The 15,154-nt window shown below is 34.8% G+C and overlaps 1 protein-coding gene across 1 annotated transcript; it reads left to right on the top strand.

Annotated features, from left to right (window-relative positions):
* The first annotated feature begins 12,748 nt into the window (after positions 1-12,748).
* LOC107779352 (11S globulin seed storage protein 2-like) lies at positions 12,749-14,609 on the top strand. Its single transcript, XM_016599793.2, has 3 exons — positions 12,749-13,434; positions 13,517-13,996; positions 14,094-14,609. Exons 1-3 carry the CDS (start codon positions 12,823-12,825, stop codon positions 14,472-14,474), a joined length of 1,473 nt encoding a protein of 490 aa, XP_016455279.1. The 5' UTR covers positions 12,749-12,822; the 3' UTR covers positions 14,475-14,609.
* Positions 14,610-15,154: the final 545 nt, after the last annotated feature.

The raw sequence follows: 15,154 nt of genomic DNA, 5'->3' as shown, positions 1-15,154 counted from the left end.
TGACGGAGACATCAATTTCAATAAGAGAATTAAAGAAAAAACTCATCTTGTGTTTAGGAGTTTTAAATTTGACTTATGCTAAAGTGCTGAGAGCGAATCTTAGGCAATGATTTTAACCGTGTATGGACCATTTTCCAACTTTACAAGATTCATCCGTTTCTACACCTTCGGTTTCCCCTCCCTCTTCTTGTTCCCCTCTTCCCTGTACCATCTATTTTTTTAAATCTTTTTGTCCTTTGCTTTTATCCAGTAGCAACTAGCAAGATTCTTGTTTGCTAAGAGATCAAGTTGAATCAATGTCAGCAGGCATAAGTTACTTAAAGAATCTAGTAGTACATTACCATTTTGTTTTTTCTTTAGAAATTTTGTGTGGTGATGTAGTCATGTGAATAGTGAGACTGAGAGCTTTGGTGGGACGAAAGTTCTAAAGTGATGTCGTGTGGAATTTTAACTATAATTAGAGTACAAGTCAATTACAGTTTAGTATTATTTTCACTTTTCATTTCAATATCACCGTTAGGTACAAAGGTAACCAGCTAAGGCCGGCAAGTGGGCCGGTCTAGGCCGGGGATCGGCTCGAGATCGCGAGCTAAACGGGTCAGGACCGTATGGACCAGTTTTAGTGGGTCTGGGCCGGTCCTATGCTTTGGGCCCGCCAGGCCCGGGACCATTTGGCCCGCCAGGGACCGGGACCGGGACTGGACCGGTCCCTTAGCGGGCCTAACGGTCCCAATAGCTATATTTTTTTTAAAAAAAATAATTTATTATTACTATTATTATTTTAAATAAAGCCGTTGGACTGTCAAAAATAGTCGTTGGCTATTTATAAAATAGTCATTTAACCCCCCAACTTTGTTTTAATCCCAAACTTTTTATAATTACATTTTTTTCCCTATTTTTAACTATAAATACCCCCTCATTCTTTCATTTTTCTTACAAAATCATCAATTTCTCTCTAATTTTCTTCTATAATTGCTACTATTGCTTACTTTGTTGTTACAATTCGTGAAACAATTGTGAAGTTGGTGAATTGAAGTCTTCAACGATAATCAATTTTTAACAAGTTGTTCGTCAATTCGGTAAACTCGTTTCAACTCTTAAGTTTTAATATTATAATTTTGTTTGTTTTATTTATTTTCTATTACTTTATTAATTAAGATAGCTTCCTTAAAAAAACTTTTTAGTAAAAATAAGAGAAAATCCAAGAATGACGAATCTAGTGCTCAATCTGTTCCTCCTCCACTGCCCCGGGCTCCCCGAACCAAACTCCATATCTGTCCTACACCTGTTATTCTTGATAGCGATAATAGTTTATTACAATTTACTGAAAGTCAATTTTGCCATAATATTAGAGTTGGTGAACAATTAGACCATGAATTAATGAATGCTCTTTATTCTAATCCAACTATTGATGAAAATGATGACGAGGAAATAGATTTTGATGAAACTCAACCGGATGATGATACACCAACTAGTCCTGCTCCTGATGTTAACCCAACTAGTGATAACCCTGCTAATCCAAATGATGCCCCATCTGATACTCCTGTTACTACCCCTACTTTTTCTAGACAACCTAGCAAACAGACGGAAACATCTCCCGTTTGGCCATTTTTTACTCAACTAATTCTAAAAAATAAGGCTAAGTGTAAAACTTGTGGCACGAAGTTAGTTTTTAAATATTTTGGATCGGGGAGGGGGGGGGGGGGGGCGGGGACTTTGGCTAGACACATATTGAAACACCCTCAAGATAAAGTGAAATATCTTCGTCTGAAAGCTTTGGCCGAGGGGAAAAGTCTACCTACTCATAGTCAGATTGACCTTAGTACCGGTTCAAATCAATTTTAACCGGGAATTAACACTGTTACCGGTGGTATTTTATATTATGATCCAAAAAAGATCGGGAAGAATTGACAAAAATGGTAACTGTTATGTGTTTACCCTATGGTTTTTCTTCTGACCATAACTTTGTGCATTATATTAGAAAAACTTTTAATCTTACTTATAAAGGTTTTCCTCGCACAACCGTAAAGAGAGATATTTATAAATATAAACATGAATATGAACAATATTTGCGCTATTTATTTACTCATATAAATTATCGTGTTGCTATTACAACTGATATTGGTAGAAGTGGTAACGACTGTGATTATCTTACTCTTACCAGTCATTGGATTGATGAGGATTGGATAATGTAAAAAGCATTATTTCTTATAAAATAATTAATTCACGTCACACATGTCAGTTTATTGCTAGCACAGTTACAGATATTTGTAGATATTTTTGCATTAGTGATAAAATAATGTCAATTTCAATGGATAATGCTACTAGTAACACAAATGCTATAGCCTTGCTTACCACAATGCTAAATCCTGCATTTAGTGATATTTTTTATGTTAGATGTATTTGTCATATTTACCATTTAATTGTGGGTGATGGTATGAGAATTTTAAATATTGAAATTGAAAAAGTTAAAATGGCTCTTAACTGGCTTTTTTATTCAAACCGTAGAAGTAGGCCTAGAGAATATTTTAAAAGATGCGATGAATTTGTCCTAAGAGAAAGAAAGGTTCCTAAACCTTGTCCAACTAGATAGAATTACATGTATGAAAGTTTGGTTGTTGCATATGAATATAGAAACCCCATAAACTCAACATTTAATGCACATGTAAGTGATGATGATGGGCACCTTACAAATGGGGATTGGGCTAATGTTAAAATACTTATAGATTTTTTAGAAAAATTTAATATTGCTACAAATGAATTTTCTGGGCAATATTATCCTACTATTTCTAACTGTTTAGTTTATATTGCAGAACTTGCAAATTTGTTTGCTCATTTTTCAGAGGGTGGGAAAATTTATAAACTTGCTATTGATTCTATGAGAAAAAAGTTTTAAAAATAGTTTTTTCCTATTTCCCCTATTTATGATGTTTCTGCTTTGTTAAATCCTTGTGTGAAATTAGGAGGTCCTCATTTTTGGTATGAAACTGTTTATAATGGTTTAGCACTTGAAGATGAGGAATTGTCTTAACTTCCGGAAGCAATAGCCACAATTAGAATAAATACTCAAACTATTTTTAATACTTATCAAGTTGCATTAAATCATGCTAGACCAAATGTTCCAACTCCTTCTTCTTCTGATTCTCAATCATCTAAAAGAATTGCGGGAGTAAGAGCACTTAGTGCTTGGGTGGGGTTTAGGGTTCTCAAGGTTCTAGTAGTAGTGAATTTTCACAACTAAATGAGCTTGAAGTATATTTGTCGCAGGGAATTGAGGAAGTGAATCCCGACGGCTCCTTTAATCTTTTGGAATGGTGGAAGGACAAAGAAAAATACTTTCCGGTTCTTTCAAGGATGGCTCGAGATATTTTAACTATTCAAGTTTCACAGTGGCATCAGAGAGCGCTTTCAGTCAAGCAAGCCTTCAACGCGGTGATTATAGAGCGTCTATGAGGGAGAGCTTGGAAAAATCAGTATTTTTCAGAGATTGGATCCGGTCGGAAAGAAGAAATTTTGAACTTGCTGAATCACAACCAGATGAAGACGAAGCTTACGAAGAAATGCTAGCTGAACTTGCGGAGGATGTTGCTTCGCCCAGAAGTGGCGATGACCAAGCTACTTTTCCGCCACCACTAACGGAAATTCCTCCGGACCTTGATAGATTTATGAAATTTGTAAGAGATATCATGTAACTTGTATGAACAAAAATTAGTATGTATTATGTAACTTATATTTTGGCACATTTTGATTAGTTTCGTTTTCTTCTCAATGGTGGTATTAGCACCTTATTGTGCTCATTCCATAGGGGGATGAAGACTAAGAAAGATATTGTCATATTTTTTAATGCTATAATAAAATTACAAGGCATATCTCTTTATAATATTTTTGTCTTTAGACTTAGATATTATTTTTAACATCCTTTTGTCTCTAATTTCTATTTATTTATTTTTTTAAAATCTGTTGGGCCCACTTAGCCCATTTAGCCCGCGAGCCGGGACCGTTTAGTCCGGGACCAAACGGTCCCGGTCCCTACAAAAAGATCATTTAGCCCGGGACCGTTTAGTCCGTTTAATTTGGGACCGGCCCGGGATCGGGACCGAAACCGTTTGGACCGGACTACTTAACCCGTTTATGCCCGGGATCGACCCACTTGCCACCCTTATAACCAACCTTATAAGTTTGTTGGACTTAAATAAAGACATGCTCATTGAGGCTAAGACTAAAGCAGCACTCCTTCTTAGTGATGATACCCCTCAAAAAATAAAATAAAACGGCTGAATGCATAACTCTGTTCTCTGAATCAATTTTTGCGTTCTTATCTTATTTTTCTTTTCTGGTGATATTCATCACTCTATTTTTGCCATAATTCCTTAAGGACTCCAGAACAAGCATAAAATCACATGCTATCCGAGTTGAAGTACTCCATCACTAAAGCTTGAAGGAAAACAAAACTCACCGTAATGGGTCTCAATGGTTCCTTGTAGTCGTTTTCATAATCCCAAGGCTTTGGGAAAAAATAAATTGATGTTTTATACTTCAATACCACACAAGAGGGGGTGATTCGTGTGATGCCCAATTTTCACATGCACTGAATTATCGAAGGATCTGGTTCTTCTATGTGTTCTTTACACTATAGTTGCGAAATAAATAATGCAGAAAGTAAAGACGCAAGGATTTTTACGTGAAAAACGTCCGACTCAAAAGGTAAAAAAACTACGACCTACTACCCAGTAGGATTTTTTCCAAACACTTTACTACAACTCTGAGCCAACAACAGAGTTTACAAACTCTTGCAAACCTAAGGATTACCTCTATCCCTTGTAGCAACCAGCCACAGGCCGTTGCGACTGCTTAAAGTTAACTCTAACTTGAACAAAACAACTCGAGTTTACAACCTCTTGCAAACCTAAAGATTAACTCTAACCTTTGTAGTAACACGCCACAGGATGTTGCGACTACTTCAAGTTAACTCTAACTTGAATGATATTGTAGGGAAATGACACCGAAAAATAACGATAATAATACTGCAATGATATTATTTGTAAGCGAAAACACACGAATTGACTTGAGTCATACTAGGCACTGTCCTAAGAAACTATTTCAGTAATGTGAAATATTTCCTTAGGATTAAACAAGCCCATCTCTATTTATTTAGAGGATACATGAATCAACAAAATTAAATAATACACCAGCAAATCTTAAGGAATAATTAAAATAGAAATTTCTTAAAGAAAAAATAAAGGTTTTCTCTATTTTTCGGTGGCTAACTATTAAGGAATAATAGCTAATGATTAATGGAGATTACTAAAGCTTTGATTGGAAAGCATACTAACCAAAACGTATAAGAAGGAAGGGAAAGAAAGGGAATGTTTTTGATCGATCTTTTCAAGTATAATGTGAGCCTATATATAGGCTTTAAAGAGGGCTAGCAATAAGACAAGTGTATTCGACACTTATACACTTGTCCACACACATATGCCACTTGTTATTTAGCATGAAATTGGTTAAGTTTCATTGAAGATATTGCCACATAGACATATGACTTCATGCAAGAAGCCACATACTATTCCAAAATATCTTTTGAAATAAATTAATTTATCAACAATCCCCACATCAAAAGATATTTTAGGAATGTAGGAGTAATGAATAAGAGAGTAAGATTTGCTGGATTTGTATGGTCCAAATGTAATAGGTTTGGTGTCTTTTGGACTATGAACCAAATTAGATCAATAAAATTTAACTCACAGAATTACTGGTGAAATATAATATTTCTATGAACCAATAATTCTTATTATAAGTCAGAGATTTTATCAATCACATTTTGACCCCAGGTAATTTTGCTGTTCAACGCGGTTTTGCGCCCAATAGGCCATGCCCGTGCCTGGTTATTCATGAGAGCTCTAGAGACTAGGCCAAAATCTCATAGGAGCGGCCCAACTCCACTCTCATATAGGTGAATTCATCAAGTGTATACTGCTTTTAAATACACCATCCTAAAGGAATATGGATTTTATTAAGAGTTATAATTCATCCTCTCAATTAATAGCAGTCAAGCACTCTTTTTAGTGCTTCATTGTCAATATTGACTTGTTATTACCCACATGAACCTACTTTATAGGATCTCCAATCACAGAGGTTGGGTTACCATCTCTATTGACAATATGGCGGCCTTAACCCCATCTTTTTTGAGGTTTGAAAAATTAATTTTCTTTCCACAGGTTTAGTCGAAGGATCAGCCAAATTAACTTCTGACTTCACATAATCAATGGAAATTATTCCATATCTCAGCAGCTGCTTTATGACATCATGTCTCAATTTCATGTGTCTACTTTTACAATTATAAGATTTATTCTTTGCTATAGCTATTGCCGCTTGGCAATCACAATGTATAGACACAAGAGGCAATACATCCTTTATTAAAGGGATATTAGTTAAGAAGTTTCTTAGCCACTCAGCCTCAGAACCATCTAACTCTAGAGCTACAAACTCTGATTCCATAGTCGATCTAGCAATGATCGTCTGTTTAGCTGATTTCCACGATATTGCACCACCACAAAAGGGTGAATATATAACCACTAGTGAATTTTGTCTCATCTGAATCAGAGATCCAGTTTGCATCACTGTACCCTTCTAAAGTAGAAGGAAATCTACTATATAGGATACCATAATTCATGGTTCCTCTCAAATATTTCATTAGTCTAGCTAATGTAGACTAATGCTCTCTGTTGGGATTATGAGTATATCTACTCAGTCTACACACAACATAGGCTATATCAAGCCTTGTAAAATTCATTAAATGCATCAGACATTCAATAATCTGAGCATATTTAGACTGAAAAACTGGGTCACCATTATTCTTTTTCAATTAAGAATTAGCATCAAAAGGAGTGCTCACAGGTGTGACATTAAAATATTCAAACTTCTTAAAAAGTCTATCAACATAATGTTCTTGTGACAACATTATTCCATCTTCACTCCTTATAACTTTAACTCCCAATATTGTATTTACTTCACCCAGATCTTTCATATCAAAATTAGCAGACAGAAATAATTTTGTACTTTGCAATATATTTAAATTTGTACCAAATATAAGCATGTGATCAACATACAGACATATTATCACATAATCATTGTCTACCACTTTAGTATAAACACATTTATTCACCTGAGTCAAATGGAGTAGTTGAAAGGAAAAATAGAACATTGAAAGAGATGTTGAACTCTATGTTAGTTAGTTCTAATGCTCCTGATAATTTGTTGGGTGAAGCTATTTTATCTACATGTCACTTACAAAATAGAATACCACATAGAAGAACCGACAAAACTCTTTATGAATTGTGGAAGAGTTATAAATCTAACTTGAAGTATTTAAAAGTGTGGGGTTGCCTTGCTAAAGTTCTTTTGCCTGAACCTAAAAAAAGAGAAAAATAGGTTCTAAAACTGCTGATTGTATGCTTATTGGATATGCTAAACATAGTATTGCATATAGATTTCTTGTACTAAAAAGTGATGTGCTTGATTGTAATACTATAATTGAGACAAAGAATGCAGAGTTCTTTGAACATATTCTTCCACTGTCTGATAAAATTTCTCATACACATGTTGAAACAAATAATGAAATTACCTCTAATGAGGAACTGAGAGAAAGAATATTTTTCTTATGGAAATGATTTTCAAACTTTCCTTGTCGATAATGAACCATCAAATTATTTTGAAGCTATATCTTTTTCAGAAGCTAATTATTGGAAAGAAGCAATAAAAGTTGAAATCGATTCTATTTTGACAAATAACACATGGATTTTAACTGATTTACCTCCTGGTGCAAAGCCTATTGGTTGTAAGTGGATTTTCAAAAAGAAATTTAATCCCGATGGATCTTTAGATAAATATAAAGCTCGGTTAGTAGCAAAAGAATTTTCTAAAAAATAAAATATAGACTATTTTGATACATTTGCACCAGTGACTAGAATTTCTTCTATTCGAGTTTTAATTGCCTTAGCTTCAATCCATAAGCTTTTTATCCACCAAATGGATGTCAAAACTGCTTTTCTAAATGATGATTTAGAAGAAGAAATTTATATGGTTCAACCTGAAGGCTGTGTCATTCCTGGATAAGAAAATAAAGTCTGTAAATTAATTAAATCTCTTTATGGCCTTAAACAAGCTCCTAAGCAGTGGTATGAAAAATTTGAACAAGTCTTATTGAGAGACAGTTTTTTAGTTTCTTAGATTGTAGGAAAATGATACTGGAAAATAACGATAATAATACTGTAATAATATTATTTGTAAGCGGAAACACACGGATTAGCTTGAGTCGTGTTAGGCACTGTCCTAAGAAACTATTTCAGCAATGTGAAATATTTTTTCAGGATTAAACAAGCTCATCTCTATTTATTTAGAGGATACACGAATCAACAAAATTAAATAATATACCAGCAAATCTTAAGAAATAATTAGAATAGGAATTTCTTAAAGAAAAAATAAAGGTTTTCTCTATTTTTCAGTGGCTAACTATTAAGGAATAATAGCTAATGATTAATGGAGATTACTAAAGCTTTGGTTGGAAAGCATACTGACTAAAATGTGTAAGAAGGAAAGGAAAGAAAGGGAATGTTTGTGATCTATCTTTTCAAGTATAATGTGAGCCTATATATAGGCTTTAAAGAGGGCTAGCAATAAGACAAGTTTATTGGACACTTATACACTTGTCCATACATATGCCACTTGTTATTTAGCATGACAATTGGTTAAGTTTCATTGAAGATATTGTCACATGGACATATGACTTCATGCAAGAAGCCATATACTATTCCAAAATATCTTTTGAAATAAATTAATTTATCAACAGATACAACTCAGGTACCTAGTACAATTTGCTTCTAAGAAAGCTGAAAGGTACAACTCAAAACATCTACTACACTTTGAACTAGAAATGAAGAAAGACACATAAAGCTCTTTATGGAGCTGCTTCTTTAATCTGGTTCGTGTAACTTCAGGATCGCACTCTTAAAACTCAAAAGAATTGCTCACAAAATGCCTTGCTATTTTGTTCTCAATTCTTGATTAACTTCAGTATGTGCGCATCACCTGTAAAAGAGAAGACAACTAATATTAGGTTTGACCATAGATTTTGCCAAAATATATTTGGTTTTTTTTTTGGCAAATACATGTTTGTTCATAAATTTTATCCATATTTTGGCAAATTTTCCAAACCCAAAACTCAAACCCCAAAACCAGCTCCCAAAATATTACTATTATATTTTTTAAAAATTGCCCTAAACTTTTGTATTTTATAAAAGAGCCCATCATTTATTATTTTATAACAATGCTGCTTCGTCTTCTCGGTCATCTGATAGTGTATTATATAGTTCATTATAAAAATGATAAATTTGTACCAAATTTGTTTATGTTCAGGACTATGGTTTGCGATAATATAATGAATGTTATTGATGAAGGTACTGTTAGGTATTTGTGATAGTTTTTAGAACTTGTGGGTATAAGTCATATTTCATGTTTTTCAAAAAACAAAAGTGATATATCTTTTGAAAACTCATGTCTTTTATCTTCAAATCAAACTTCACCCAAATTAGATTTTTCAAAACAAATTTAGAAATCTATGGCCAAACGCTAACCTAATGCTTTACTCTTCCTTGGTGGAAGAGTTCTAGTTATCTTCAATTTCTAACTCTTTCCTTATCTTGGATAAAGTTCTCTTCAAGTAAGAAGTCCTGCTCCTTACCAATTATGCAACCTTTTCGTTCAGGGAATATCAGATATAACTACTTATACTTATCCCTTTCACGTGCATGCTTTTTTCTTGATTCTGTCCGTCACCTGTGTACACTATCCATGGACCTGGTTCATGCATGTGTTCCTTTGTCAATCATCAAAACTAAAACCGCTCAGGTCAACAAATTCTTTGTTACTTAATATATATATATATATATATATATATATATATATATATATATATATATATATAATATTTTTTAAAATATTTAACAATACAATTTGATATTTTTTGATTTATTTTTCTAAAATTGAAAACTTACTCTAGTATTTGGTACAATTATAGATTTATATAACAACTAGTGAAGCGGTCATAAAGATAAATAAATGAGTTTTACAAATTTCCTTTATAATTTTAATTCTATAAGTTGAATATGTAGAACATATTTATATTTCAACGGTTAGCTCAGTTTCACGAAAAACAAATTGAAGGCAACAAAAAGAATGATATTTAGACTACAACGATATATGCTTAATAACTTCACATATACAACCATTTGGTAACAAATCTTTTTGTGGTAAAGAAACAACAATTAGTAATAAAAACACACAGTATATGTTTTAATGTTTTCGTCATTCATCGTTAGTAAAATTGTGTTGTCATTATAGTTAGCAAAATTTTGATTTGTTTTCCTTTTGTAAATTAAGTAATCTCTAAACCACTATAGAAATGTCTATGTTCACTGTGACATTATACTTCTCCATATGTCTGTACGTAATTATTGGGAAAACGTTATCAAAAACTCTATTCTTTTTCAGTCAAATAGCGATTTAACTAATTCCATCATTTCTTTGATTTTCTTAAAATGAAAGAAGAGAAAAAACTTTTCAAGAAAGTTCATTTCTCTTATATTTATATTATATCTAGGTGGTTTACTTGGACTTGTTCTATGTTTATATTTGATATTAACTTTATTAGGTATTTAAAAATTCAAACGGAAATAACACATAGAGGGAGGAACTATTCCGATTTTGGTGAAGTTACGGAGAGCATGACACCAATTTCAGCCACTAATTTTCAATTATGGAATCAAGTTGCAATTTCTATTATTATTTTCTTTATTTTTTTTCTTTCCCCTCTTTCTTTATTTCTTTCACTTCATCATATCATACTATTAAATCTTCAACTATAGTTGGCTTCTAATCCAACTAAAACACTCCTTCTGACAAAAGGAACATACCTCTTCATATATCATCATAAAGAGTATACTTCCCAAAGTCAAGCACTATTACCTATATGAACAATAAAAAGCACTAAGTAGTTAGTTTCTCATGGTATATGAGCAAGATACCAAAAGAAGAAGCAAATTCGATACTTCTAGCATCCCCAAAAGCCGCGTAGTCGTCGATGAAAAATAACGGCATTTGCAGATTCAAAGCCCCTCATAAGTGACTTTGAATAGGGGAATTTAGGTAAGGGAAGGTGAAAATAACCAAACTAATCAAAGATATTTGAGCACAAAAAAAATAAAATAATAATAATAAAAATTATCAGTTTCCTACTCCTCTAAATTAAACACGATTGTCTTATCCTTAAGTGGGATTCCTCATATAAGGGAGGTAAAACGAACAAAGCTAATTAGGAAAAAAAGAAGAAGAAAAATATAAACGTGTTTTTTGGCCATAGGAATATATATGTAAAATCTACACTCTACACCTTCTTTTCCTTTTTGAAATTTTCCTATATTTACGATAAAGAAAAGAGAAATGGAAAATAAACCCAAAAAAAAAAATAATAAGAAGAAGGAAAAAATTTAAAAGATGAAAAAGAAGATCGAAGATTTATCGAAAAGTTATAGATTAGGTAACAATGGAAAAGGAAATGTACGTACTCTCTTCTTTTCTTTTTCCCTTTCATTTCTAGTTCTTTTTTTTCCCTTTCATTTATCGTCTCTTTCATTTCTTTTCTTCTTTCTCTCCCCCTAACATGCTAATTCCTCCATCACTAAGAAAAAATTCCTCCTAATTTGGCTTTATAACAAAAATGATAAATCTGTTGTACTATTCTATACAAATACACACATTCATTCAATATACATTTCGGAGTCCGGTGCATCTCCATCTCCGCTTCTTTTTCTCTATTCTCATCCTATTCATAATGAATGATGTTAACAAAAATTTCACCCTTCTGTGTCAAGTCTCTCGTAATAATACATCTTGCATGATTCAAATGATTATCCGAAACTCAGTATCAATATATGAGTTAGCAGGCTTTGCTCTATCTCTTTCTTCAAAAGACACGCATCTTCTTACTCCATCAAAATACATTTCCGCATCAACACATTACTTTCTAAGAGCCCTGCTTTATATTAATATATAGATCTATCATTTTATTAAAAAAATCTAATAATCGGTTAGATATAATACTATCGGTCCAAGAGAAAGAAAGAGGAGGAGATCTACTATAGTCTTTGAAAATAATGATGACTTCATGCAGTGCTTCTTTCAAGCTTATCTATTTTTTAAATATATGATTGGCTTAAGGCTATTTCCTTTACACCTCTGTTTACCGTGAAAAAGAAAAAAAAAGAATAAGAGAAGAACTGCTAACCTGGTGAAGCTACTACTGGATAGTGGATATTGTTTAACAAAGCCCCTATTCAACTAGTTGAGGCCCAAATTTGAGGGTTGGTTTGTCGATCCAATATTGGAGCCCAACCCAAATAATGCTGCTTGCCCAGTATTTTGAGAGTTCAAACAACTTCAGTGCTAATGTCAAACAAACAAAAAATTAAGCGAAACAGGAGAGCTTAGACAAGTGGTAGGTGCAAAGGGAGAAGGTGGAAGCAAAGCAGCTGCAAACTTCCACACGTATAGGGTCAGTTTGCATGTAGTTTGATTCCTTCGAACAACCATTGCAAGGTGTCCTTCAATAGCTGAAATGAAGACACCTTCACCATGCAAAAGAAAACAGAGTTCATTAATGCCACACGGCCACTCCACTAGTTCTCTTCCAACACTATAAGAAGGAGGCCTCAGTTTCTCCAAATCTCATCCCATCTTTTGTAGTTAACAAATCAATCCTAATTAGCCATGGCGGTCACCACTAAACTCCTTTTAGCTATACTCCTCACTGCTTTTCTCTTGTCCGCAACAAATGCAGTTAGAGACTTTCAGGGCCAGCAAGGCCGTCAGGAGGGTCAGAGAGGCACTCGTCTGACTGAAGCCCAACAATGCCGTTTAACAAGGCTCACTGCTAGCCAGCCCACTAACCGAATTGAGTCAGAGGGCGGCGTCACTGAGCTGTGGGACGAGAACGAGGAGCAATTCCAGTGTGCTGGAGTTGCTCCCATGAGGAGTGTCATCCGCCGCAATTCTCTTTCCCTGCCTAATTTCCATCCCATGCCTCGCTTGGTTTACATTGAGCGGGGCCAGGGACTGATTGGCATTACTTACCCTGGCTGTGCTGAGACTTTCCAATCTCAGTCTCAGCCCTTCCAGGCTGGCCGAGAGCCAAGGGAAGAGAGGGGCCAAGGCCGCAGAAGTGACCAACACCAGAAGGTCCACCGCATTCGCCAAGGAGATGTCGTGGCACTTCCAGCTGGTGCTGCTCATTGGTGTTATAATGATGGTGAGGAGGAGCTCGTTGCCGTCTCTGTCAATGACCTCAACCACCGGTCCAACCAGCTTGATCAGAACTTGAGGGTAAAATTCATTAGTTTCTACAATTTGATGACTTTTTGTTCATGCAATTTCATAATTGGTTGGCTATGTCTTTGGACTGCAGGCATTCTACTTGGCTGGTGGAGTACCAGAAAGTGGAAGGCAACAAACTCAAGCAGGTCAAAGACTACAGAGCAGGCAGAGGTTCCAGAACATTTTCCGTGCTTTCGACACAGAATTGATGGCTGAGGCCTTCAACATCCCAGCCGAGATTGTAAGGAGAATGCAAGAAGAGCAGCAGAGCGAACGTGGACTAATTGTGAATGTGAGGGAAGGAATGAGAATGATTAGGCCCGACGAAGAAGAAGGAGAATTTGAAGAAGAGCAAGGGCGACCACGACGAGGACAGCAATGGTGGGAGGAAGCAACCGGAAATGGCTTGGAAGAAAACATTTGCACAATGAAAATCCGCACCAACCTTGAACACCGAACACAAGCTGACATCTTCTCAAGGCAAGCCGGCAAAATTAACCATGTCAATCGCCAAAAACTTCCCATCCTTAAATACATGGACATGAGTGCTTCTAGAGGCACCCTCTATCCGGTAAATCTTTGTTTAATTTTCTCAGGTTGATTAAACTGAAACAACCTCAATTACTATGACTTTGTTGATTAAAATTGTACTAAATTGGTGGATGCAGAATGCATTGTTGACCCCACATTGGTCCGTGAACAGCCACTGCGTGGTATACGTGCAAAGAGGAGAGGCACAAGTGCAAGTAGTAGACCACAGCGGACAACAAGTGATGAACGACAGAGTAAACCAGGGAGAAATGTTTGTGGTTCCTCAGTACTTCGCCTCAACAGTGAGAGCAGGACAGAATGGATTGGAATTTGTGGTGTGGAGGACAAGCAGTGAGCCAATGAACAGCCAACTTGCAGGTTACACATCAGTGATTAGAGCAATGCCTGTTGAAGTCCTCACAAACGCCTACCAAATTTCTCCAAACGAGGCTCAGCGCTTGAAGATGAACAGGGGTGGAGAAAGCTTCCTTCTATCTCCTCAGCGAAGGTCCATCTAAAATGGATATGATGTAGCCATGTCTAGTAGTACTCGTTTCTCGTCTTTGTTTTTAGGCAAAGACAAGCGAGAGCGACTTGTAATTAGGAGCAAATAATAATGTAACTAATAAAGCTCCTGCCTTTTTGTTTCTTAATGTGATCCAAGATTTTCCTACTCTGTGTGCAAAATTTCCGTGCAAATCTTTCTTAGCCAAAAATAATCTACAAGAAATAAAAATGGGACGCCAAGTGAAGAACTAATCTTAATTTGCTAGACGTACTGAATGAACTTTGAAAGTCAAAGGACTAATCTTACTTTGCCAGTAAAAAAATCGTCCAAAGCCTTTGATTTGTCCTAGGACAAAGTGCGGAAAATTACTGAATCCTTTATGGAACAGGAATACTAAAAAAAACTATAATGACATATCTCTAACTCAAACTCAATACATAGAGAAATTGGTAAAGTTTAACAAAAATTATACTGTCTCTGCAATAGTTGATTCAATCATTAAATTATATTCTCATGAATTCGAATAAGCTAAAGCAATTTGGTATTTGGTATTTGATGCAATTTGGTATTTGATGTGGGTTATATCTGGTATTCCATAATTTTTGATTATTTTTCAAATGCATTTTAAAATGTGGCTGAACATTAAAAAGCAAACCACCTAGCCCATACCATTTTTAGTCTGACAAATCT

Source organism: Nicotiana tabacum, chromosome 19 (genome assembly GCF_000715075.1).
Source record: "Nicotiana tabacum cultivar K326 chromosome 19, ASM71507v2, whole genome shotgun sequence".
Taxonomy (NCBI): domain Eukaryota; kingdom Viridiplantae; phylum Streptophyta; class Magnoliopsida; order Solanales; family Solanaceae; genus Nicotiana; species Nicotiana tabacum.
This window is presented reverse-complemented; position numbering and strand designations above follow the sequence as displayed.